At 44.0% G+C, this 26,120-nt stretch overlaps 1 protein-coding gene and 1 pseudogene across 1 annotated transcript in view; both read left to right on the top strand.

Moving 5' to 3' along the window:
- The window catches only part of PLBD1 (phospholipase B domain containing 1), a 55,065-nt gene that overhangs the window by 23,115 nt on the left and 5,830 nt on the right, over nucleotides 1-26,120 (top strand). The window contains exons 4-8 of the mRNA XM_077807612.1: nucleotides 1,160-1,298; nucleotides 5,163-5,324; nucleotides 8,382-8,526; nucleotides 18,810-19,010; nucleotides 19,123-19,263. Of these exons, the coding sequence (XP_077663738.1) occupies nucleotides 1,160-1,298; nucleotides 5,163-5,324; nucleotides 8,382-8,526; nucleotides 18,810-19,010; nucleotides 19,123-19,263 (788 nt within the window). The remainder of the gene's footprint in view (nucleotides 1-1,159; nucleotides 1,299-5,162; nucleotides 5,325-8,381; nucleotides 8,527-18,809; nucleotides 19,011-19,122; nucleotides 19,264-26,120) is intronic.
- LOC144259396 (myosin regulatory light chain RLC-A-like) lies at nucleotides 14,751-15,957 on the top strand (annotated as a pseudogene).

Raw genomic sequence — 26,120 nt, forward strand, 5'->3', positions numbered from 1 at the left:
TTGTATGTTAGTTACTAAGTGCTGGAATCTTTCACTTACACCTGCGAGAATCAGGAGTGACTTTGTTCAAGTCAATGGAGTTACACTAGTTTAAAACTGGTGCACATGAGAAGAGAACCAGGCTCTAAATTGGGTGGCTCAGCATTTGGCCTAACTTATTTATTTCCTTAGGTTCATGTGTTGATATAATTTCTGTTTTCTTTCTTCGACTACAAATATTTCTGCAAAACCTCAGCCATTTCTGTAAGCTGTGCCTTTTGCCCATCTTTATGCTAGGAAGTGATGGCTCCATGAGTAGCATGCTTTCAGTAGTTCTGGACCCCACACTAGGACTTGTGCTTGTGGCTCATGCTGTTATTGCTGCACATATAAGGAGTGATCCCTCTCATAAGGTACTACATTAAAGGCATTTTTTTGGCCTGTTGAAGCAGAAGTTAAGGATCCCAATGCTTCCTTATACCCCTCTAACCACCAGCCTTTCCTCAATGAAAAAAATAGCAGGCAATCACTATGCCCTGGTAAACATTCCAGGCGAAGTTCTATGCTGCATCTCCAAAGAGACGCTGCACAGCAGGTGCAGCTCAGGGAGGTGGATGGGGGTGAAAGTGGCTTTATACCCACCAGTGCATGGCCCAGACTATGGATTGCTGTGGGGATTGATCTGCTTTACAGCAACCTTTGCTGGGCTGGCTATAGGCTGCTATACAGTACAGAAAACCTGTAGGCCTGAGAGCTATGACCATGCCCCCAAATGTTGCCAGGATGCACACTATTCCTGAGCCTGTGGAGGGAGGGAATGGGGGCATCATAGAGCCATTTATGTCAGCCCTACCTTGCGACAGCACCAAGGGAATTCGGTTGCAGTCATTTTACACTCCTGTATGCTTACCAGACTTGGGTAAAGGGGCCGGAGCAGGGGCCAGAATTTGGTCTGGCCTATTTTAACAAAACATGGTGTTTTATATTCTAAGCTCTGTCTGGGAGGTGGAGTGGGGAGGGAAGGGGAGAGACAGCTATGGCTGAGCAGCATTACCACAACTACATTTGTCCATGGTTAATCCACTCTATTATTTAGTTAATTATGGTGTAAAGTGTTTTTCTTTGTAGGATACATGGAATATGAAGAGTGCTCTGTAAAACCAAATTTTTTCCTTTGCAGGAAACAGGATCAATGGACCAGACAACAAATCAAAAATAATAAGGATGACCCCTTCTGGAGGCATGCTGGCTATGTTATTGCACAGCTGGATGGGCTGTACATGGGAGCCCAAGAATGGGCTAAGCACCACAAGCAAAGAGTAAGAGTGATGAAGCTCTCTAAGTGATTCTAGGGGGAGGAGGGAAGGATAGGGTAATTCAAAGTCAAAGATGTAGAAGATATTTAAAGACAGGGGTCTCTGCTGACCTATTCAGCAAACAAAGCTTTCATTAACATTAGTGGATATTCGGTACGGATTATGTAAGAAGTCTTCAGTGCAGATCAGAGAAATTTTCCCTAAAACTAATTTGCAACTCTGTCTTCTTGAATGCTGGTGGGGAATGATTTTATAATGCACACTCAGATTGGAAGATTGCACTCTTAATTGGTTTCTGGGCAAATAATTCTTGGGTGTTCAAAGTGGCAAGAATATTGTGAATAAAAAAATGGGAGGTCACTAAAGCTTTCACCTTTATTTTCAAAGGTAACTTTAAAGCCCTGGATTTTTTTAAAAAAATTAGTCTTTCATGTTAGAGTGTGTGTGACAGTATTATGGCAGAGTTGTTTGTGATTCATGTTAGAATTTGTATTGGAAGTATCATTTCAAAGATCCAGATCATCAGCTGGCGTAAAACAGTGTAGCTCCATGAACTTCAGTAGAACTACAGTAATTTACAACGGCTAAGGATCTGTCCCAAAATGTCTAATGCATGTCACACAGTGAAAGTAAGGACTTCAGTAACTGACCTTTCAATCTTTGCCTAGGACTGCAAGGAAGAGGGAAGGTTGGGAGTGGTGAACTGCAAGGCAGAAACATTTAAAATAGCAAAGCCCTTTTTTTTTTTTCTGTAGAATTTGCTTTGGGCCTTTATTGCAGGGGGAGCCAGACAGTGAAAAAGAAAGAGACAGGGTCCGTTCAGAATAATGGAGAGACACTTCTCTGTAGGCCAGAGTTGCTGAGATTCTGTTAAGAAAGCTTGACTCTCGGACAAGACTGCACAAGCTTTCATAACTAGGGCCCTACCAAATTCACGGCCACGAAAAACACATCACGGACCGTGAAATCTGGTATTTTGTGTGCTTTTATCCTATATTATACAGATTTCATGGGGGAGACCAGCATTTCTCAAATTGGGGGTCCTGACCCAAAAGGGAGTTGCAGGGGGGTCACAAAGTTATTTTAGGGGAGTCTCAGTATTGCCACCCCTACTTCTGTGCTGCCTTCAGATCTGGGTGGCTGGAGAGGAGCAGCTGTTAGCCGGGCACCCAGCTCTGAAGACAGTGCCCTGCCAGCAGCAGTGCAGAAGTAAGGGTGGGAGCGGGGCGAGGCGGAGCGGGGCGGGGCAAGGCGGGGTGGGAGTTTGGGGGAAGGGTGAGTGGGGGCAGGGCCTGGGGAGGAGCCAGGGATGGAAGAGGTGGGGCAGGGGTTTGGGGGAAGGGGTGGGGCGGAAAGGGGTGGAGTGGGGGTGGGGCCTAGGGGGGGAATGGGGGCCAAGCACCCCCTGGGTAGAGGGGAAGTCGGCACCTATGGTGAATTTGGTAGGGCCCTGACTACACAGCATCCTTTGGACTTCAAAGGATTTGTTGCAGGACTTCGATCAGTGTCTTGAGGCTCTCCCAGAATCCTGAAGATGAGATGCTAATTCCTGAGCAAATGGATTCATCGGAAGACTTTAGACATGTAGGAGTATGCTTGTGATGTCCCCTTTTCTCCATCTCACCTCTCCCACTTTTCCCTAGGGGGAATGCTTGTTCCAGGTTCTGGGTGGTCATGACTTAAAGCCAGATGCGGGATGTTCAAAAGCACTCAGCATTGGCCTAGTCCTGCTGCCATTGAAGTCATTTGGAATTTTACCATTGATGTCAGTGGGGGAAAGAGTTAGACTAGCACTGAGCGCTTTTGAAAATCCCATGCAGACAGTATACAAAGTATTGTGCTGATCCAGTCAGCAATGGTGTATGCATCATCACAATCACTTACCTTGTACACAGTGCCAAAAAACATGGCCCTTTTAAGTAGGTCACTGTGAAGGGCTCAGCTCACCTCTGGAGTTGCTCCTTGTGGTCAGGCATGGCAGCTCTCACCCTGTCTGGCACCCCCTGCCGACCGATGCTCTGGTCCTCTGGAGGTCAGCCTCTTCCTGGGATGATCCTACAGCCAGGTCATGATTTAAGTCCACCCATTCCAGGGTGACATACAGTCCAACAAAATAAAAATCCAGTCCTTATATCTGGTGTCTGGCTCCAATGCTGGGCCCTGTAGTCCTTTCCCCTTCTCTGGCCTTGTGCCACAATACCAGTGGCTGGTATGGGAACCCAGGCACACACAGTACACCACTTCCTAGCCCAGGGAACCTATAACCAGCAGCCAAAGACTGCTCCATCTCACTTCTTGCTGCCACCTCCATGGGCTTCTTCCTACTCAGCTTGTCAGGCCTTCTCCCCTGCAATCTCTCAGTCCAACTCTTGATTATTTTTGAAAGTGGTTTCTCATGTATAATTTAATATAGAAACTAAAGTTGTCCTATATACCGACTCCAATGGGACCCTCTTCTGGGTACATCACACTGTTGTTTAAAAAAAACTCAACACTTGAGTCATCCCGCTGTTTATAGACCTGAGGTACCTTGCCTGCCCCTCCCCTGCCATATCTTTTCACTAAAAAATGTGAGAGTATAAAGCAATATAATAAAAGTTAAATGTATGTCTCGGCCTTCCGCCTCTAAATCACAGCCAATATTAGGGTCACCTGCTATACAAGATCTTAGCTTAGTGGGGAAATTTTGCTTATTATTGGAACTTTTGGCAAATGCTTTATTTTTGGAAGGTTTTTCCCTTCCCCTTTGTGCACATGTGCACAAAGCAGTGTATTACATTCTTTCTGCTGATTACTTCCACTTGAAAAGCAGAATAGTTTGAATAGCTCGTGGACAATACAGTTCTCCATTTTACTTCCATGTTAAAATAGGTAGCAATTGAGAGAACACCATTCTCTTCTCTTCCACCTCTCCCCAGCAGTCTCTCTTAAGAGAGGCCAGCTTCATGGTTAGGAACAGGGCTTCATGGAAGCACTGTACTTCTTTCCTACCTGGTTGCTTCCCCTTGCAAATCAACCAGTCTTATTCTTCCAGCCACAAGCACTCTGTCACCCTATTGAGCCTTGTCTACACAAAGGGTATGGTGTTAACAACCATGGAGAATTTTCTAAAAATTACCCTGGTGTCAAGAAGGCTTAAGATTAGAATTCTGTTTATATGTTTATCTGGAAGAGGCCAGGGGAGAGACTACCAAATGATAGGTTACAAATGAACTGTGAATTAGATCACTCTGGTCTCCTAAAGCCAGGATGGGATTTTTGAAAGTCCTTAGTCTAGTTCCTGGTGATTGGCTTTCTCTATTAACCAATCTGAGTAAGTAGTTTCACATTTGGCTAGTATCACTAAGCTTACCTAGCTCCTTATGCATCATTTATCTCCAGTCTTTCCAACCTCAGGATGTGTCTGATCAAAGAGTTTGTATACACAGGGAAGTTAGTATGAATAGCTAAACACATTAGCTATTGTGGGCTTTTTTTTCTCATGTAGACAAGCCCAAAGTCTTTGTGAGACCTTAGTGCTCATCTGGGTCATTAATAAAGACATTTAGATAAATGTACAACTGACTAAGTTTTCAAACCTAACAGTACAGTAGCTGCTGACTCTGGGCTTTCTGTACAGATACAACAGGTTTTAATAATTCTTGTTAACTTCTCCTTTTCTTCCTTAGTTGTTTTCTCCGTAGCAGTATTCCAGTATCAATATAGTGTAATTATGGCATTATATGAACAAATGTTTTATGTAAAGGGAATAACTTAATGATTCCTTTGGGGGTGAAAGAAAAACAAACTTGTATTAACAGCTGAAGTTGCTCACTTAGTCACTTCTCCATCTGAAAATAATTTTGTTTTGGTCTCTTTGCCTCCCAGCCCCTGAGTGTCTTTGATGTCCGCTTCCTGAATGCAGTTGGAGATTTACTGGACCTTATTCCTGCATTATTCACGTATTCAGTAGTGGGTTGGTATAAGGATGACCCAGCAGGCTTTGGGAGATATCAGTGGGACATCGGTCACTGCTCTGCTCTTATCAAGGTGAGGGCAACAAAATTTCTCATAGCTTCTAGCCCCTGAGTAGACTTGTATCATGATCATGTTGATGTAACCCTCATTATTATTTATATTTCAGGAGCACATAGGGGCCTCAATCAGGCGTCAGGGCCCCATCATCTTGATTCCATTTTGTTTTAACTGATACTGTACATAGATAGGTTTCAGAGTAACAGCCGTGTTAGTCTGTATTCGCAAAAAGAAAAGGAGTACTTGTGGCACCTTAGAGACTAACCAATTTATTTGAGCATGAGCTTTCGTGAGCTACAGCTCACTTCATCAGATGCATACTGTGGAAACTGCAGAAGACATTATATACACAGAGACCATGAAACAATACCTCCTCCCACCCCACTCTCCTGCTGGTAATAGCTTATCTAAAGTGTTCATCAAGTTGGGCCATTTCCAGCACAAATCCAGGTTTTCTCACCCTCCGCCCCCCTCCCCCCCACAAACTCACTCTCCTGCTGGTAATAGCCCATCCAAAGTGACCACTCTCTTTAAAATGTGTATGATAATCAAGGTGGGCCATTTATTATCAAGTGAGTTTGTGTGTGTATGGGGGTGGGGGGGTGAGAAAACCTGTATTTGTGCTGGAAATGGCCCACTTTGATTATCATGCACATTGTAGGGAGAGTGGTCGCTTTGGATGAGCTATTACCAGCAGGAGAGTGAGTTTGTGTGTGTGGTTTTTGGAGGAGGGTGAGGGGGTGAGAAAACCTGGATTTGTGCTAGAAATGGCCCACCTTGATTATCATACACATTTTAAAGAGAGTGGTCACTCTGGATGGGCTATTACCAGTAGGAGAGTGAGTTTGTGTGGGGGGGGGGCGGAGGGTGAGAAAACCTGGATTTGTGCTGGAAATGGCCCAACTTGATGAACACTTTAGATAAGCTATTACCAGCAGGAGAGTGGGGTGGGAGGAGGTATTGTTTCATGGTCTCTGTGTATATAATGTCTTCTGCAGTTTCCACAGTATGCATCCGATGAAGTGAGCTGTAGCTCACGAAAGCTCATGCTCAAATAAATTGGTTAGTCTCTAAGGTGCCACAAGTACTCCTTTTCTTTTTGTACATAGATAATTTTTCTAACAAATCATTCTAGTTCTTGCTTTTGTATCATGTTACTCTTGTATTTGGTCTTTCATTTGTCTCTAAATTGAAGTTGTTTAAGATCTGAAGATGGCTAAAAGCCACTTTGGAGAGAGATGATAAGTTCCCATGCATTTTTTAAGGGGTACAAAACATCTCAGAATGGCCAATCATGTGACGCTGCAGCGTGCCTTTGAAAAGGTCAGCATCTGATTTTCCAGAGCCAGTCTCTGTCCCTTGGTCTGGTAGTGATCAGGAAGACTGTTGAGGCAGCATTTTAGCTTTCTGGGGGGAGGACCGGGGGATACCTGTATCTGATTTAGAGGTAACCTCTTTGTGTAAATTTGGGGAGTTAAAGATGCTATAGGAGGCTGTGCAACTGGTGATTTTCACAATCATCCAGGAGAAGCACTATGGTCCTATGGCAATTGGTGTGATATAAAAATGGTTAGAAATTGTTTTTTCGTTTCTAGGGGTGGTCTCCTTCCCTGTGCTGGTACGGGGTTGGAACACTGCCGGTGTGGGCACAGTGCTCTGAGGAGGGAGTGCCATCTAGATCAACAGGCAGTCTTGGTTTGATTTAAAAAAGAATTTTTGAGAGAGGTTTTGTTATTGGGCTTCGGAAAGAATCTCACTGCAGATGGTGGCCGCAACATGGTGCTTCAAAGATTAAGGTGACAAAATGGGGAATTCTCAGGGTTCCAGATGGGATCTGAAGACTTCTGGGACACTCCCTTTTGGTGTGGGGAATGTCGCATCTCAGGAACCTTAGCTTAACCTTGAAAAGAGTCCGATATTTATGTACTGTAACTGGCTCCTGGATATTAGAGCTGAGTGAAAACTTAAAAATGTTCTGTCAATATACATTTAAAATTTTAAACAAATTTGCTTTTACTGACAAGGTCCCTTGTCTTTGCCTTCTGTACTTTCTATTTAACCAGGTCACCAAGAGGAACATACACAAAACCAGCATATTTTCAGCTCATATTGAAGAATATTGTAGAAAGCAAATTTTGCATTTGTAAATATGAGTATTTAAGCAGGAAACTTGATTCTAAGTAGCACTCAGGGAACTGAAACATATCATAATACATGTGTCCAATAAAAACTAAACTAACTAATTTCAAATAATTACTACTAATTGCTTGTAAACAGCGAACTGACCAAGGATTATTCCCAGAAATGTCAGTGACTAATTTTTAACAGCTATAGCTGGCTGCCATTGTAGGGCAGCTTCTCCAAGCTGACCTCTGTAAATTTCCCTTAACCGGTTCCACCCAGGTTGGCAACACGTTCTTTTTTTTAAAAAAGCAAACAGAACACAAAACAAACCTTCATAACAAAAATTCTTTCCTCCCAGGTGCCTTGTCTGGGGTGAAGGTGTTAGCCTTCCTCCCCAACTTGGAGGCCAGGTCACACCACCTCAATCTTTTCTCCTGTGGGCTGGGAGAGGTCAGCAGGCAACCAGTGCTTCCCCTGCTCACGTCTCTCTCAGAGTAAGGCAAGAGTCAGGTTGTATGCCGTGCTTTTTCCCAGAACTTATTCTGGATGGCGGACAGAGAGGGGAGCCTTGTCCCACACCACACTGCAAAGCTCCTAATCCCAGGCCCTTAAAGAAACAGTACCCTGGGTTTCCACAGACACTGTCACCTTCAGACCACTTCTTCTCTCCCAGCACCTGCAGCTGTCATTTCTTAGGCCCTTATATCTGCTCCAGAATTCCTGGTCTCCCAGGCATCCCCTCTCTGACTTTAAAGATTATTAAATCTTATAAAGATTATAATCTCCCATTATAACAAGAGATTCAAACTTGATAGTCTGATAATTCTTGAACAAAGGCAAAATCCATCATATGGGTTTTTTGCAACAAGTTGTTCTTCCAGGTGTACTGGTGTAGAGTAGAGTGTTACAATGATCAGGATTACTCACTGTTCTGCTTCTGTTTTCTAGGTTCTCCCCGGATATGAGAACATCTATTTTGCTCATTCCAGTTGGTTTACATATGCAGCTACGCTGAGAATATATAAACATTGGGACTTCAACATCACTGATCCAAAGACTGTTACTGGTCGGATCTCATTCAGCAGTTACCCAGGTAACTGGGGTGAGAATAGGAAACCTCATACTCAGCTTTCATAAATGCATCCATGTCTGTATGTGCCTTCTCCACAGCTCACTGACTCTTGTGGACTCTTCTATAAAATCCTTATAGACAGGACACTGTTACTGTAGGCACCGAGGCTGACCTACCTTAATACCCTTAGAAGCCAATAGAGGAAAATATTTTCCAGATTTATTGTTTTGAATGTGTCCTTTTTTAAAAAAATTGTCTGAGATTGTGTTCTGAAGAGTACTTGTTAAATATTCTGCAACCCCCTGGCGCAAATGTCATTCCTTTTGAAAGAGTTTGAATTCTGCTTGCTTGGTACATGTTCGCCTGCATTGCTGATCTTTTCCCCACCCTGCCCAAGAGTAGCCCTACAGTGCTAGTGTGTCTCTGGTGATAATACAGTTCTGAACACTTCACTTTAGTGGTGTGACTGATACTAATGGGATTACTAGGGAGTATCAAATTTACATCATCTTTGACATTTGGTTGCCAGTCCTCAAATTGATTTTTCAATCGCCTTTTTGATTTGTGAAGGTGGGGGTACGTGTTGGGGGAGGGCGATTCTACCTGACCAGCGAACTTTAGACTTACTCTCCCTTCAGAGGATGGTCTTTTTTTCTTGTTCTTTATGTATGCTTCATGTTTTAGTTATGTAGCCAAAACTACTTATAAACTGCCACAGACAGACTTGGCAGCACATCTCATTCTCCTCATCCTAGAGCAATGTTAGAAAGTGCAGTAGTTAATGTTAAAATGTGGATTCTTGGTTTTAAAAAAATGGGTGGGAGTTCAGATGGATGGGTGGCGGAAATGATTCTAAACTTCAGGACTTGAAAAAGTAAGCAAAATGAAAAGCTGTTTGTGTTTGCATCACACACGTTTGAAGCTGAAATTCAAAACTTAAAATCATTTTTTTAAAAAAATAGTTGAGATGGGTATGCAGGCAGAGGCTAATTCTGATAGAACTGTGGTCATCAATTTGTTTAGCTGAGGATTTCAGTATGTGTGTTTCCCTTGCAACAGAAGCTGAAGGGTCCTCAGTGTCTCTACCTACAAACAGCAATAACCCTGGGGTGGTAGTGTTTTTTTGAATGACATTTGAATGAAATTGAGGTTGAGGGACTGCTTGTCTTGTGCATCCTCTCTCTCCGCAATGGTCCTTAGGCACCACCTTCTCTTAGAGATTTGGGCTCTCATCTTTGAGAGGCTACTGAAGTCAGATTGGAAAATTTCCACCAAATTATCTCCTTTCAGTAGTGCATTCTAGCAGTATTAGGAAGAAAGTCTCTATAAGAAAAGGAGTACTTGTGGCACCTTAGAGACTAACCAATTTATTTGAGCATGAGCTTTCGTGAGCTACAGCTCACTTCATCAGATGCATACCGTGGAAACTGCAGCAGACTTTATATATACACAGAGAATATGAAACAATACCTCCTCCCACCCCACTGTCCTGCTGGTAATAGCTTATCTAAAGTAATCTTCAGGTTAGGCCATTTCCAGCACAAATCCAGGTTTTCTCACCCTCCACGCCCCCACACAAATTCACTCTCCTGCTGGTGATAGCCCATCCAAAGTGACAACTCTTTACACAATGTGCATGATAATCAAGTTAGGCCATTTCCTGCACAAATCCAGGTTCTCTCACTCCCTCACCCCCCTCCAAAAACCCACCCCCATACACACACAAACTCACTCTCCTGCTGGTAATAGCTCATCCAAACTGACCACTCTCCAAGTTTAAATCCAAGTTAAACCAGAACATCTGGGGGGGGGGGTAGGAAAAAACAAGAGGAAATAGGCTACCTTGCATAATGACTTAGCCACTCCCAGTCTCTATTTAAGCCTAAATTAATAGTATCCAATTTGCAAATGAATTCCAATTCAGCAGTTTCTCGCTGGAGTCTGGATTTGAAGTTTTTTTGTTTTAAGATAGCGACCTTCATGTCTGTGATTGCGTGACCAGATTGCGTCACCAACAACCACATACCACACAACAGAACCACTAACCCAGGAACTTATCCTTGCAACAAAGCCCGTTGCCAATTGTGCCCACATATCTATTCAGGGGACACCATCACAGGGCCTAATAACATCAGCCACACTATCAGAGGCTCGTTCACCTGCACATCCACCAATGTGATTTATGCCATCATGTGCCAGCAATGCCCCTCTGCCATGTACGTTGGTCAAACTGGACAGTCTCTACGTAAAAGAATAAATGGACACAAATCAGATGTCAAGAATTATAACATTCATAAACCAGTCGGAGAACACTTCAATCTCTCTGGTCACGCAATCACAGACATGAAGGTCGCTATCTTAAAACAAAAAAACTTCAAATCCAGACTCCAGCGAGAAACTGCTGAATTGGAATTCATTTGCAAATTGGATATTATTAATTTAGGCTTAAATAGAGACTGGGAGTGGCTAAGTCATTATGCAAGGTAGCCTATTTCCTCTTGTTTTTTCCTACCCCCCTCCCCCCAGATATTCTGGTTTAACTTGGATTTAAACTTGGAGAGTGGTCAGTTTGGATGAGCTATTACCAGCAGGAGAGTGAGTTTGTGTGTGTATGGGGGTGGGTTTTTGGAGGGGGGTGAGGGAGTGAGAGAACCTGGATTTGTGCAGGAAATGGCCTAACTTGATTATCATGCACATTGTGTAAAGAGTTGTCACTTTGGATGGGCTATCACCAGCAGGAGGGTGAATTTGTGTGGGGGGGTGGAGGGTGAGAAAACCTGGATTTGTGCTGGAAATGGCCTAACCTGAAGATTACTTTAGATAAGCTATTACCAGCAGGACAGTGGGGTGGGAGGAGGTATTGTTTCATATTCTCTGTGTATATATAAAGTCTGCTGCAGTTTCCACGGTATGCATCTGATGAAGTGAGCTGTAGCTCACGAAAGCTCATGCTCAAATAAATTGGTTAGTCTCTAAGGTGCCACAAGTACTCCTTTTCTTTTTGCGAATACAGACTAACACGGCTGTTATTCTGAAAGTCTCTATAGTAATTCCAGTCCCCACTGGCAAGGAATGCCACTCAGTCTCTGTCACCTGTTGAGAAGGAAAGGTACTGTCTAGGTACCTAAACAGATAGAAGGCTAAGGGCCAACCTGGATCTGAGATCTCTCTGAAAAGATGCTGTTGAGAACCATTGCACCCTTTAGAAAGGGAGATGGAGCTTACATGTGTACAGACATACTCTCTGTGCTTCAGATATGGAACCAGAACTACTGATTTAAAGTGTTGCCATTTGGGCTGGCATATGTGCCAAGTGTTACAAAATGCTTTGCAATCTTTGTGGCCTCGTCACACAAGACAAAAATCTGAGTCTTCCCTGATTTGACCAATTGGCTCGGCAAGCACTTCACCTTGGAAGATATCAAAGAATCAGCCACTGAGGTGCTGGTATAACTAGAGTTCATTCTAAAGACCCAAAGTCTCAACTTGTTCCCTAGAGACAGTCAGAATAGCCCAGAAATGTTGTAGACATGGCTCATCTTAAAGCTTTCTTGTGCCAGGACAGACTCTGATACAATGATATGGTAGAATTTGCCATTAGCTGTAAATTTCAGCAAAGACAAAAAGCTACAAAAGTTAGGTGTCATGGCCACAGTGAGGTTCCTGGCTCCCAGGGTATGTGTCTACATGAGAGAAATTCAGCGGACTCTGAATTATGGTGTAGTACCACATGCCATTAGGAGAGCCAGATCCAGTGACCTCATCAGTTGGCACTAGCTGACAGTATGGCTCACAGACTCTTGCACTTTTCCAAATGATGGACAACAACTGAGACGCAAGCTTGGTGTCAGTCTAGGGACATCCTGCAATAAGGAAAACTTCCAAATTCTTCTGCTGTAAGTTGCAGTAATGTGATGGAGTCTTGTACCTTTCGGTCATTTAGCCCTCTGGGGTCTACAGTGGAACCCACAGGTCCCATGTCACAGCTCCAAATGAAGACTGCAGCCTTTTCCATGTACATGACCCACACCAGGCTATCACTTTTTCCCCTGAGCCAAGAGAAGTTTGTTCTGACAGAGCCAGCCAGCAAACTGTCTTGATAAAATACACCATATTCTGCCTGGTTGCAATCGTGCCATTAGCAACTTCTGGTTAATGGCAACATATTGTTGGGAACCAGTCCCATCTCATTAACATCAATGTTAATGGGATTTGGATATTAGCAACAGCATGCTTCTTATTAACAGCTTTTTTTTTGAAAGAAAGGGCCACCTGCAGGCATGTTTGCAAGACTGCAGCCCCGGAAGGAAGCACTGGGATGTGCAAACCTGCCTGAGGCCAGTGCTTCGCATGTCCCAGCCACTTCCTTCTGGGGCTATATCCCAGCAAACTGGCCTGCACACAGGGACCACAGGAGATAAAGGGCTGCAGGCCGGGGGACTGCAGCCCAGATCCCGGAGCTGCACGGTACCTCTCTGTGCTCTCTGGGGGACTGCACACACAGAAGGAAGCGCTGGGACATGCTGAACTCTGACCCCTGGAGAGCGCAGGGAAAGGTGCCATGTAGCTCCGTGGGCCCCAGACTCCCATTCCCCACAGAAAGCCCCAGCATCCAGGCTGCAGCTCCCCTCCCTGCTGCTGCCCTGCCCCCAGACAAGTTTGCAGGGCTGCATCCATGGAAGGCACGTCCCAGCGCTTCCTTCTCTGGCTGTTGCTTCACTTCCACTTACTAGCAAATGCTGGATAATAGCAATAAGCGGAATCTACTGTAATTGGAAACGCAAATCAGCTCAGTGTAAATATAAGTATTAATTGACATTTCACAGATAGAGACGGTATGAAAGGCATAAAACAGAGACAGCCATCCCTCCAAGCCATCCCTGATAATTAGTTTACAAAAAGTAATTCTAGATTATATCTGGCCTACCTCATGACAGAAAAGTCTTGGCTCTTCTACTTTCCAAAGCTGCTTCACATCCCCTGTAAGAAGTGACATGTCCTCCCAGAAAAAAAATATACCTCCTCTCCAGTCAGTGTACTGTTTGACCCCAACACGAGTCACGTTGCCCCAGATAGCAGATCCTCCACATTGTGTCGCAATAAATACTGTTTTTTTTATTATAGCACCCTATCTTTTGCAGTCTGGTAAATAGGTTGTTAGTTAGTTAACATTGGGTCACAGCACATATTATGTTTTTGATTAAGCATCCTTTATTTTGTAGTTAACAATAGATACAACTAGAGGGTTGTACGCTTCATTGCTTATGTCGGTCGAGCTGACAAATAGGGGTGGAGGGAGGTAGCAATGCACTCTCCATCTCTGAAACTGCAGCAATTTTACAGGATACTGCCACAAAACCTACATTTTATTGTCAGTTTGTCTTAGCCGCTCCTCTTTGTTGATTTATCAGTTTCCTATCAACAACAAGTTCTCCTTGATGGTGCCCATTTGGTGCTGCGGGCAGAGGAGCCTGAGCAGTAGCATTGTGACAACAGAGGTAACTCAGCCAGTTATCACTCACTCCCTTCAGCGACCTTAACCCTAACCTTGCTGCCTGCATTGGTCATCTCTCCCCTGGACATTGCCCATGTGATGCTGCACACAGAGGAGCATTGTGACAACAGACACAAAGAGAAATGCCATTGAGTTGAGTGTAAGGCCTGGCTTTGCTCAGCCAATTAAGATTTCAAAACCAGGCTGAAATAAATGATGCTTTAGCCACTGGGTTACCCCTATAGAGAATACCACATGAATCTAAATACAGCAGATAAAATACAAAATTGCACAGGCCAGGACCTGATTTCTGCAGCTGCTGTGGGAAGCCCTGCTGCATGGACCATGGAGCCAAGCCTCAGGCAGGAACCAGAGCCTGATGCTCCTAGCCAGGGCCAGCTCCAGGCACCAGCGAACCAAGTAGGTGCCTGGGGTGGCAAATGTAAAGGGGCGGCAGGACGTTGCGCTCCGGGGTGGCAATTTGCCCTCAGTGGCGGCGGGAATTCGGTGGCCGCTCTGTCACAGCACGTTTCGCGCTTGGCGGCAATTCGGCGGCGGGGACATGACTCTTCTTCAGTCATCAGCAGCAATTCGGCAGCCGCACCACCACTCCGCCTCCATGTTCGGCAGGAAGGATTCTGCCTCCCCGTTTGGTGGCAAGTTGGGGTTTTTTTGCCTCTTGGGGTGGCAAAAATGCTGGAGCCAGCCCTGGCCCTAGCACTATGATGTTCCATTGGGTGTGGTTCCCAGCATGTCTAGCAAAAGAGCAAAGAAAGCCAGGCAAGGAGTGGCTTCATCATGGACTCTCCAATGTGTTTGCTGTGTGCAGCTCTGTTCAAGAATTCAAAGAAGGCCTTCAGTGTGAAGGAGCAAAACAGAGATTGCTTTCTTGATGAAGACGACTTGCATAATATGCCTGCTTCCTTTGGAAAGACTCCCACTAATGGGATCCCCACTCAGAATCACTTGGGCCCCCCTCCTGAAAGAGATAATTATAGCCATTTTTGAAGAAGAAAACTAAAGAACACAATACATTAGCCAGCTGTCGAGTAGCCATCTCCGGACCCTGTGGATTGAGCGAGTTACTTATTGATATCTAACCTTCCATTTAAGCAAACTAATTGAGAGCTACCTCCAACTACACCTGTCTACTGACAATAATCCTGGACGCCTCCTGGTCAGGCTTCTGCCAGGACATGGAGCAGAGAAGCATTAGTCACATCACCAAAACCAATAGGTTCTGCCTGGAATGTGAAGGGTGAGGGGCCTGGAAGGAGCAGGGATGTGAGTGGCCCTGCGGGGGGTGGAGGGTTCTGGCTGAAGTGGGAACAAGCATGCCGGTTGGGGGGCAGGCTGGAGTTGGGGTGAAGAGTCTGGCTGGAATAGAGTGAGGGGGCCACTAACTCATACCCAATTCTTACCCTTTCCCTAACCTTGAGATCTCTTCCTCACCCCTGTATCCAGAGTGACTCTGCTGCCCTGTTACAGGCTTTTTTAAGGTCACTGCCTCCCCTTTGTATTCTAAGTGATGTCTAGAACATTCTTGTAATTTTGGAATTTATGGATGCAGTGGTCAAAAGTTATTGTGTTACATGCAGACAAACCGAGAAATGCCATCAAGTTAAGTGTAGGGCCTCACTTTACTTAGCAGTTAATAGTGCCATGATGAATGAGGCTCCAGGTCCTGGAAACTTCAGTTTCCTACATTGTTTGGAGATAAGGTAAATGGCTCTGATCCAGAAGATGTAATCAGATTGCTTGTGTTGGCTTTGATACAGGAGTGACAGGGTTCATTTGAGAAGTTTGTTTGAGAGATGCTGATAACGATGGGAGACTGGTTTACAGATAGGTTAGATGGATTGTACAGAGAGGCAACAATTGACCAAAAAAAAGCAATTTCAGTTACATCAAGCTCTCATGCATCCTTAAACATAGATGACAAAGACAAAGATGAATGAATGGAACTCCAGCCATCTGCTGATATCTCTAGTTTCCACTTGTCCTTATTTCTGAGGGATTTTTCCCCTTGTTGAACTTGTAGCATGCATTTAACTTTTTCCTTTCTCCGAATATTGATATATTCCAGGCCACACTGGCATATTTGCACGTATGTTATTAGGCTGGGAAAGGATGACAGATGATATTTTATTGAAAAAGAATTGAGGATAAAAATCAGTGAATATGAAAACCCAGGAAGAAATCATCCTTTCTAGCTTACCTGGATTTTGATGTTTTTGTAATTAAAAATTCCACTTTTAAATAACAATTTATTGTATAAATTAAGAAAAAAATCACAAATAATAGAAGATGTGACCTGCCCGGGAGGGGGACCCAGCCAGCCAGACCACACACTACAAACAACCACACACAATCTCCTGGAAATGTCTACTTTTAAGATCCTTGAAAGACATGGTATTCTAAAAGATGGCTTGTTTGAGTCAGGTCCATCAGACCACTATATCTTCAAGGAGGAACAGGAATTGGCCTTTGCAGTCACATGGTAGGGGCTATTACTCCATTACAGGGCCTGTATATGGATATCTAAGGCTTGTCTACATGGAAATTGAAACCAAGATAACTAAACTGGTTTATAATTAACAGCTTGAGTTATTTTGGTGCAAGCCTGTGTGTGGACACTTATTTCAGAGTAAGAATGGCCTATTCCAATATAATTTAAATTGGTAAAATCTACTTTTATTCCGAATGAGTGTCCACACACAGGTTTGCTCCCAGATAACTCAAGGTGTTAATTACAACTACAGACAAGTCCTAAGCATTTTGTACTGCCACTCATCACTGGAGTGTCCAAGTGTGTAAAATAGACTATCAATAGAGAAGAGTCTTCTGACCTTCTTGGCATCTCTAGCTCTTCTCCCATATCTGATGATAGAAAACTAAAGGAGAGTGCTAAAGGAGTTGGCGGATGTGATTGCAGAGCCATTGGCCATTATCTTTGAAAACTCATGGCAATCGGGGGAAGTCCCAGACGACTGGAAAAAGGCTAATGTAGTGCCCATCTTTAAAAAAGAGAAGGAGGAGGATCCTGGGAACTACAGGCCAGTCAGCCTCACCTCAGTCCCTGGAAAAAACATGGAGCAGGTCCTCAAGGAGTCAATTCTGAAGCACTTAGAGGAGAGGAAAGTGATCAGGAACAGTCAGCATGGATTCACCAAGGGCAAGTCATGCCTGACTAATCTAATTGCCTTCTATGACGAGATAACTGGCTCTGTGGATGAGGGGAAAGCAGTGGACGTGTTGTTCCTTGACTTTAGCAAAGCTTTTGACATGGTCTCCCACAGTATTCTTGTCAGCAAGTTAAAGAAGAATGGGCTGGATGAATGGACTATAAGGTGGATAGAAAGTTGGCTAGATTGTCGGGCTCAACGAGTAGTGATCAATGGCTCCATGTCTAGTTGGCAGCCGGTATCAAGTGGAGTGCCCCAATGGTCGGTCCTGGGGCCGGTTTTGTTCAATATCTTCATAAATGATCTGGAGGATGGTGTGGATTGCACCCTCAGCAAGTTTGCAGATGACACTAAACTGGGAGGAGAGGTAGATACACTGGAGGGTAGGGATAGGATACAGAGGGCCCTAGACAAATTAGAGGATTGGGCCAAAAGAAATCTGAGAGGTTCAACAAGGACAAGTGCAGAGTCCTGCACTTAGGACGGAAGAATCCCATGCACTGCTATGGACTAGGGACCGAATGGCTCGGCAGCAGTTCTGCAGAAAAGGACCTAGGGGTTACAGTGGACGAGAAGCTGGATAGGAGTCCACAGTGTGCCCTTGTTGCCAAGAAGGCCAATGGCATTTTGGGATGTATAAGTAGGGGCATTGCCAGCAGATCAAGGGACATGATCGTTCCCCTCTGTTCGACATTGGTGAGGCCTCATCTGGAGTACTGTGTCCAGTTTTGGGCCCCACACTACAAGAAGGATGTGGAAAAATTGGAAAGCGTCCAGCGGAGGGCAACAAAAATGATTAGGGGACAGGAACACGTGACTTACGAGGAGAGGCTGAGGGAACTGGGATTGTTTAGTCTGTGGAAGAGAAGAATAAGGGGGGATTTGATAGCTGCTTTCAACTACCTGAAAGGGGGTTCCAAAGAGGATGGATCTAGACTGTTCTCAGTGGTAGCAGATGACAGAACAAGGAGTAATGGTCTCAAGTTGCAGTGGGAGAGGTTTAGGTTGGATATTAGGAAAAATTTTTTAACTAGGAGGGTGGTGAAACACTGGAATGTGTTACCTAGAGAGGTGGTGGAATCTCCTTCCTTAGAAGTTTTTAAGGTCAGGCTTGACAAAGCCCTGGCTGGGATGATTTATTTGGGGATTGGTCCTGCTTTGAGCAGGGGGTTGGACTAGATGACCTCCTGAGGTCCCTTCCAACCCTGATAGTCTATGATTCTAAAGCTGTGCTTGGGATAGGTTTTATTTATTGCTGCATTTTGTTTTTTGGAACCAACTACTCAGAACTTCAAGCTATGAGTGTTCCCTGCCTGTTTTGTGCTTGCAGAAACCTGTTATTGCTCTATGTTCAGAGAACAATTATTTGTAGAGTAATTCTCTTCTAGGTGTATTCCAATCTGAGAAAAGCCATGGAATCCTGATTTATGAGAGAGGATAATGGCTTGAGCCTTCAAAGTTGCTCTGGCTCTATTGTAGCACATATGCCTGATACAAGTTATATGCCTTTTTTGTTTGAGAAAGGAACATCTTTTGGTTAAAGCATGGGACTGTGAGGCAGAGCTGGAGTCTATTCCATGTTAAGAGCCCACAAAGATAACAGGAACTCTTCTGTTTTGTTTAAGGTTTTTTGATGTCTCTGGATGACTTTTACTTACTTGGCAGTGGCTTGGTAATGTTGCAGACCACAAACAATGTGTTTAACCAAACTTTACTTAAACAAGTGGTGCCCGAATCTCTCTTTGCCTGGCAGAGAGTCCGTATTGCCAACATGATGGCAGACAGTGGCAAAACCTGGGCACAAACTTTTTTAAGATGCAACTCTGGTAAGTAAGTTTATATGAACTTCTGAATAAAGAAAACACTCCCTACTTTTTTTCCCACCCAGCTTCTCCAGGCAGTAGTGAAAGATCTAACCTCCTCCTACTTGCCCCCTAGGAACCTATAACAATCAGTACATGGTCCTGGATATGAAGAAGGTTAAGCTGGAAGGAAGCCTGGAGGACGGAGCACTCTATATCGTTGAGCAGATCCCAACACTCGTGGAGTATTCTGATCAGACAAGTGTTCTCCGTAAAGGTAATCACTGCTTTGATAGCTTTAGGGTTAGGAAAATTCAACCATTTGTGCAAACTGATGGGAGTGTTATTTTACTTCTGGGACTCCAAGTTGGGAAGCTTTTTGTGTAAATGTCACCGAGATCCAATGGCAGTAATTTCTTGTGTGCATCTTGGTGTTCCATATGAAACTGGCTCCCACCTGCTGCATCTGAATGCAAATGGCCACCGTGAACATCTTTTTAGGATGTGCTGAAGGTAAGAATTGGTGACTTGTTCTTCTTTCGCTGACTTGGCTTTCTCCTGCATGGTTTTCCTCTATACTGGAGTGCCTTTATTTTTTTCTCAGAGGCGGGAAGAAGCATTTTTAATTAGTGCTGAATTATTTTGACATTGAGAGTCACTTGAACCTTTTTGTGATTGTCACCCCAGAGGGAAATGGGTTTAAAAGAAAAAAAAGGACTCCGATAGACTCAGTCTCTGAGCTGAGCTTTCATGGGGCTATGTTATCTAGCAAATATTTGCTCTCCAGAAGATATCTTAAGCCCACAGCAAAGCTAGTGACAGGTTGACTGAAAATATAACCCAAAGGCATTGTAAGAAATCATGCTAGCAGCCAGCATCAGCAATCAGGGCACATTCACAAGCATTTTCCAGGCACTTGTGTCTGAGCTCTGTCCACAGACTTCATTGTTTTGTTTCCATTGTTCTATTGTGCAGTTGCACAGCTGAAGATGTGATGAGTTTCAGAATTGACCCACATACACAAACATTCAGGAAGATGCATCAGTCATAACTGTGGTGGGTTTGTTCTGGCTTTCTGCCCTCTCTAATTCCGTGGAAGCGTCTAGAAGATTTTTGGTGCTATCGCAATATAAATAACGCTTTGGGGGGGGGTGTGCTTATCATGAATAATCTATAAATTTTCTTCATCTGCTTTATGTTTTGTGTACCTCTAATCTGCTGAAGATGCAGAAATAAGTGGTTTTTCTCCTTCTGTTTCTCACTTTTTGAAATGGCTTAATTAGGGACAGACTAACAAATTGAGGCCTCGTTAATCCCCTCTGACTGGGGGAGCTCATGGCAAACTTCACTACCTGCAAACCTAGAGAATCTGATGTTGGCCATTGTGGACACATGCTTCTCCCAGATTCTCATTGAGGATCTGAAACATGGCTACTTATATGGCAGTTGGTTGTTCCTGCTGCTGCGTGGGTGGGCTTAGCATCGCTACTCTGGTGGCTCTTCCGAGGGGCTAGAAATGAAGGAGCCTAATAGCTGATCTCAAGTGGGGTAGCAGGAGAGAGGTCTTTAGAGAGGTGGTTCCTCCTTCCCATTGCTCTGGGATTGCGACAGATACCTGAGGTGCAGTGCCCGCTGGTGATGGCAGAGGATGATGCATCAGTGACTGGGACCAGACCATCTGCCCTGCGTGATTGGGCCAAGCCTTTCTTAGACTGAGCTGGAACTGCTGTTGTGCAGTTTCATTTTGGTCTTGTGCTTGGCACAGTCATTTTTGCCTGCTTCTGCCAAGTCCTCATTTGGGAGGCCAGTTGCCTGCCTAGTATTATCCTTCTAGCCCATTTTGTTGATGATCTGTGTTTTTCCTAGTCAAGTTCCTCTGTCTCTGGACCAGATTAAGGTGTGTTCTCTGACTATGCTTCTGTCTCCAGGCCCCCTGGCCTGGCCATTCACTTGCACCATGTGTTCAGTTCAAGAGAACATGGGGAAGTCTGATTCAGGTCGTCTGCTGGCTGGGTGTGGTTTAAGCTATTCTATGTGTTTCCAAACCCTAAGTCTTCCTGACTTATGCATTTGGGCTACAGTCAGGGAAGCTGCTGGCCTCGTCCCCCAGCTATAGCTACTTCCTGGAGCCTGTCTATAGTCAGGCTGTATTTGGACCTGACCTACCCCTCACCCCAGGATCTGCAGTCACTCCTCCCCATAGTTTGTACAGAATGTTCTGCCCTAAGCCTGGAGCTCCTTTTTAAGGCCTAAACATTTGCCTGAGAGCCAAGCAAATAGACTCATGGCCTGTCCCTTGTCTCCAGATGAGCAGAACCCGGAATCCCTCTGTTCAGCAACTTCAGGCAGCTGATCTCAGTGGCTATCTTCCTGCCCACCAGAAAGAGCAACTGAGAGACGGTGGGTCCAGTGCTGCCAGTTGGCTCCTTCCCTCAGGTTGTCAGGGCTAGCAATGGCTCTGGTCAATTAAGGGCCTGAAAAGTGATGGGGTAACATCAGAAGTCATTGGGGAAGTCCTGGTGTCTTCCAAGCTGGTGGTCCATGAGTGGCCACCCAGCAGGTGTGAGAGAGGAAGATAGAAAATGTGCAGTGAGGACTAAAGAGTTAAAGGAAATCAGAGCAGGAAGAGGAACAAGTCACAGCTGGGGCATTTACAAAAACAACCCACAAACTGAAATTTTGGCAAAAAACAGAAAGATCAACTCTGTATTTGAATGTTTCTTGTACCACATGTAGAAGATTTTAGGGAAGGGTAGAGGCAGAGCCAAAAGGTGCAATTCAGAAGCACTTGGGAAAACTAAAAGCATGTAATTTTTTAAAAGAAGTTTTTTAGCTGTTGTGTATGGCTAAGTTTTAAAGGATTGGAGGCTTTAGAGAAGAGAATATGCAGGAGTGGAAAATGAAATGAATTGTGAGGCTTAAACAACTTACTGCTTTGGGAAAATCTTCGTGTGTGTTAAATGTTAGAAAAAAATAACATTTTACATTACGTGCTTTGATAACATGGTCATTTCCCAAGTTTCTGGACATGTTTTGCATATGTTGGATCAAGCACAGTACAAATCAACCATTTCCCCAAAGTCTGAAATACATACACTTCTTCTTCTCATCCCGAAGCATGAGGAGCACTACAGAACCGGCACTCATTCCTGTCTGTGGCTTGTCCCTCCATTAAGCCCAGCCTGGTCAAGTCCCTGCATACAATCTCCTGCCATGTAGTTGGTGGTCAGCCTTCAGGTCTGACTGACCGTGGTTGCGTTTGCATTATTTTCCTCTGCATCCTGTTTGCCTTCTAAAGTGTTGTAATTATTATAATCTTTTTGATTTCAGCCAGACCTATACCGTCACTTCACATCCTGCTCCTTCTAATTTCGTCAGTTGTCATAATGTCATTCCACAGTACGTACACTTCCATCTTCCAAAGAACTCTCATCTCTGTTATCTCCAGCCGCTTTCTGATGTCTGTTTCATTTAACGCAGCTGCTTCCAGACCACAGAATAATACGGCTAGTACATTGGTTTGATTCATTTTCATTTTGATGCCAAACAGTGTTTTTGTCAGTCCATAATTTCATCAACTTCTGTGTAGCTGTTGTAGCTGAAGCACATGTCCTTTTAACCTCATCCTTGGTGGAACTGTTGGTTCTGATCAATCTTCCTAGGTACGTGTAAGGTTTTACTTGTTCTATGACTTCACCACTGCTGCATTTCAACACTTTACATATTGTCCCTTTTCCACGATGCGACCACTTCATCATCTTGGCATTTATTGTAAGTCCAAGTCAACTACACCAATTTTCCAAGGTAGTGAAGAGCGTCATCATCAATTCAAACATGTCTGCTAGTTGTACAGTGTCGTTTGCATGAGCCAAAGAGCTTAACTTTAGATCACCCAGCGTCGCGCCCTCCAACTTATATACCATTTTTAATGTCCAATTTAAGAACATGATGAAAAGTGATGGTGATTCCATGCCCCCTTGTCTTACACCAAACTTTGACTTGAACCAGTTGCTTAATTTTCCACCAGTTCTTACGGCACCACAGGAATCTTTGTACATAACTTTTATAATTGCAGTTACTCTGTCTGGAACTGCATATGATTTTACTACTTTCCATAATGCTTTTCTCCAAACCAAATCAAATTTCTTCATGAAGTCGACGAAAAGAGCAAACATCTTTAATCCCCATTCTCGCTTTTTTTCCATCAGCTGTTGGAGTGTGTGTCAGATCAGTTCAACTTTGGCCTGGTATGAAGCTGCACTGATCTTGCCTACTGCTACTTCTAAAACTGGCCATAATCAGTTGACAATTACTTTCATCATGATTTTTCCAGTACTGATAATAAGCTTTTACCTCTTCAATCATTCAAATTGGCAGGATCTCCTTTCTTCAGGATTGGTACAACTATTGCCTTTACCCAGTCATCAGGTACTTTCTCTTGCTCCCAGACCTTATATATTTTTCTAATGCTTTGATAGCACTTATTCCACCAGCTTTTAGCAGCTCAGCTGTTATATTATCCATTCCTAAAGCTTTCCCATTTTTTAACTGCTTCATTGCTCTTTCTGTTTCTTTTTCAGATGGTGGTTTAGTGCTTATATCCATTCTGCCCTGTTCATCTGGCATGTCTAGAATGCTTGCATCTGGAAAAATTACACGGTTCAGCTCTTTGTCAAAATGCTCCTTCCATACTTCCAGGAACTCTTAGATATTTGTTGTTGGTTCACTGGTAGCATTTCTTACCACTTGCATTGTTGACTTGATTGTGTTTCTGTACAATTTAACCTTTTTATATATAGATGGGAACTCTGATTTCAAACCAGGGCAGATAGGGCTTGTTTCACCTCTTTAGGCAAGTCTGTCTAGGAGAAGGAAAACTGATTTCAAATCCAAGCAGTCCAAGCTTGTTAGCCTTGAAGGGCAAGTAAGGTGGAACTGTTGATCGTGCCTGTTCCTAGCAGGCCAGCAGGCTATGACATCGCGTTCCCATGAGCTGGATAGGGTAGAATGTGCTAACAAGCCATTACATCTGAAATTGATTTGTTATAGAAACAATACAGCAAGCCAGACTGATTTATATGGCCTAACAAATGGAAATGGTCATGGATTTTGATTAACAGCTAAACATATTACACATATTGCAAGTGGAATGTTAGAACTGTGTGTGTCAGGCCAGACTGAGCTAGTAGTGGAGGAGTTAAGGAAGTTACACATTACCTTTGCTGCCAAACAGAAGACACATTGGCTGAGTACAGGAGAGTTCACAGTTGGACATTATACTTTCTTTTACTCAGGACACTCAGGTGGACAAGTGAAGCATAGGGATGGGGTTGCTATAGCAATGGACAAGAGAATAGTTACTTCAAATAACTGCTGGAAACCAGTGTCTGAGCAGATTGTCATAGCAAGGTTTACTACTGCCTGCAGTAAACTATGCATAACTGTGACCTGTTGTTATGGACCACCAGAAGTAGCAGAAGTGGAAGAGAAGGGTGGATTGTAACAACAGGTGGATGGCATTGTAGATGAGATTCCTGATCATGATATGATTTTTATACTGGGAAATATGAATGCAAAGGTTGGTAGCGGATATGATAAGCAAATGAATAAAGTTGGGACAACATGGTATCAGGATGGCAAATGAACTTGCTGTGAGATACACAATCTGATTATTGGTGGAGCTTGGTTTCTTCATGAAGATATGCACAAGATTATGTGCAGCTCAGCAGACGGTCAAACTAAAAACCAGATTGACCACATTATTATTAGTAAAAAGCATAGAAGGGCACTTTTGGATGTTAGACTATAGAGGTGCTGGCTGTGGCAGTGATCATGAATGACGAATGGGAAAAATTAATATTAAGTTAAAGTCCAAGAAACAGAGGGGTGTAACTGGAGCCAAATTTGATCTTGATAAGGCTAGCTATGTGAGGGAGGTGTACAAGTTGATGCTTGAAAGGTGTTTCATTAATTTGTGTTTGATGAAGAAAACTCACTACAGACTGGATGGGAAATATTCAAGGAAGTGACAAAATACAGTGGAGGAAGTTATTGGAAGGTGTAAGCAAACAAGGGAAAGCTGGACATGCAATGAAACAAGAACATTACAGGAAAAGTGTAAACAAGCCAAGACTGCTGGGAAAGTGGAAGAAATAAAAGTGTTGCAGTTGCCCAAAGCAGTGACGAAATCACAAAGATTGGACAAGCAAAAGTTCTGGAAAGAAGAGTCTCAGCAACTAAAGATGGTTCAAGAGAAGAATATATACACTGCAGCATCAAAATAATAGCCCTTAAAGCATTCTTGCGGAGCAAGTGAGCTGAATGACAAGGGACTCAAGACTTACTTTAAGGGAAAGCTGGAGCAAAGAGGAGAATCTTGCAGTGTTCATTAAAGATGTCCAGGCTTGGGCTTAGGTAACATTTCTAAGTGTATTTCTCCACTGCAACCAAGGATATATCTTTGTCTCCTTTGAGCTTCACGTATGAGACAGGCAACCGATGTGCTCCCGCAAAACACAGGTGATGCTGCAGAGTAAAGGTGGAGAGGAGGTCTCTGAAAGCCAGGATCCAGATAGACACAAGCACCTTGAGTTTTAGTTGTAAGTGAACTGGCAGCCAGTGCAGAGCTCAGAGCAGGAGCAGTATGCTCTAACCTCCCTGTTCTACTGAAAGTCAGGCACCTGCATTTGTACTGGCTTAAGCGTCTAGGTGGCCTTCATGGGGAGCCCTAGGTACAGCAGGTAGCAGCAGTGGAGACCTTAAGGTGACAAAGACATGGATTGTTGAGGCGAGGTCCATATCTGAGAGAAAAGGATGCAATTTCTTAGCCAGCCTTAAATGCAGAAGGACTTGCTGGCCACTGCATCTGTCTTTGGCCTCTGGAGCAGAGGTGAGTCAGGTAAGACACCGAGATTGTGAACCTCTTACTTTGCATCTACATAGCACCTTCCATCCAAAGATCTCACACAGCACTTTGCAAATAGTAATGAATTAAGCCTTCCAGCCCCTGTGCGAGGTTGGCAAGTATTATCCCCATTTTATAGATGGGAAAACAGAGTCCCAAGAGGTTGTTTGCCTACAGTCAGAAAACATGCCTGTATTAGAGCCAGGAATAGAGTCAAGATTTCTAGACTC

The sequence above is a fragment of the Eretmochelys imbricata genome, chromosome 1 (assembly GCF_965152235.1).
Source record: "Eretmochelys imbricata isolate rEreImb1 chromosome 1, rEreImb1.hap1, whole genome shotgun sequence".
Classification (NCBI taxonomy): domain Eukaryota; kingdom Metazoa; phylum Chordata; order Testudines; family Cheloniidae; genus Eretmochelys; species Eretmochelys imbricata.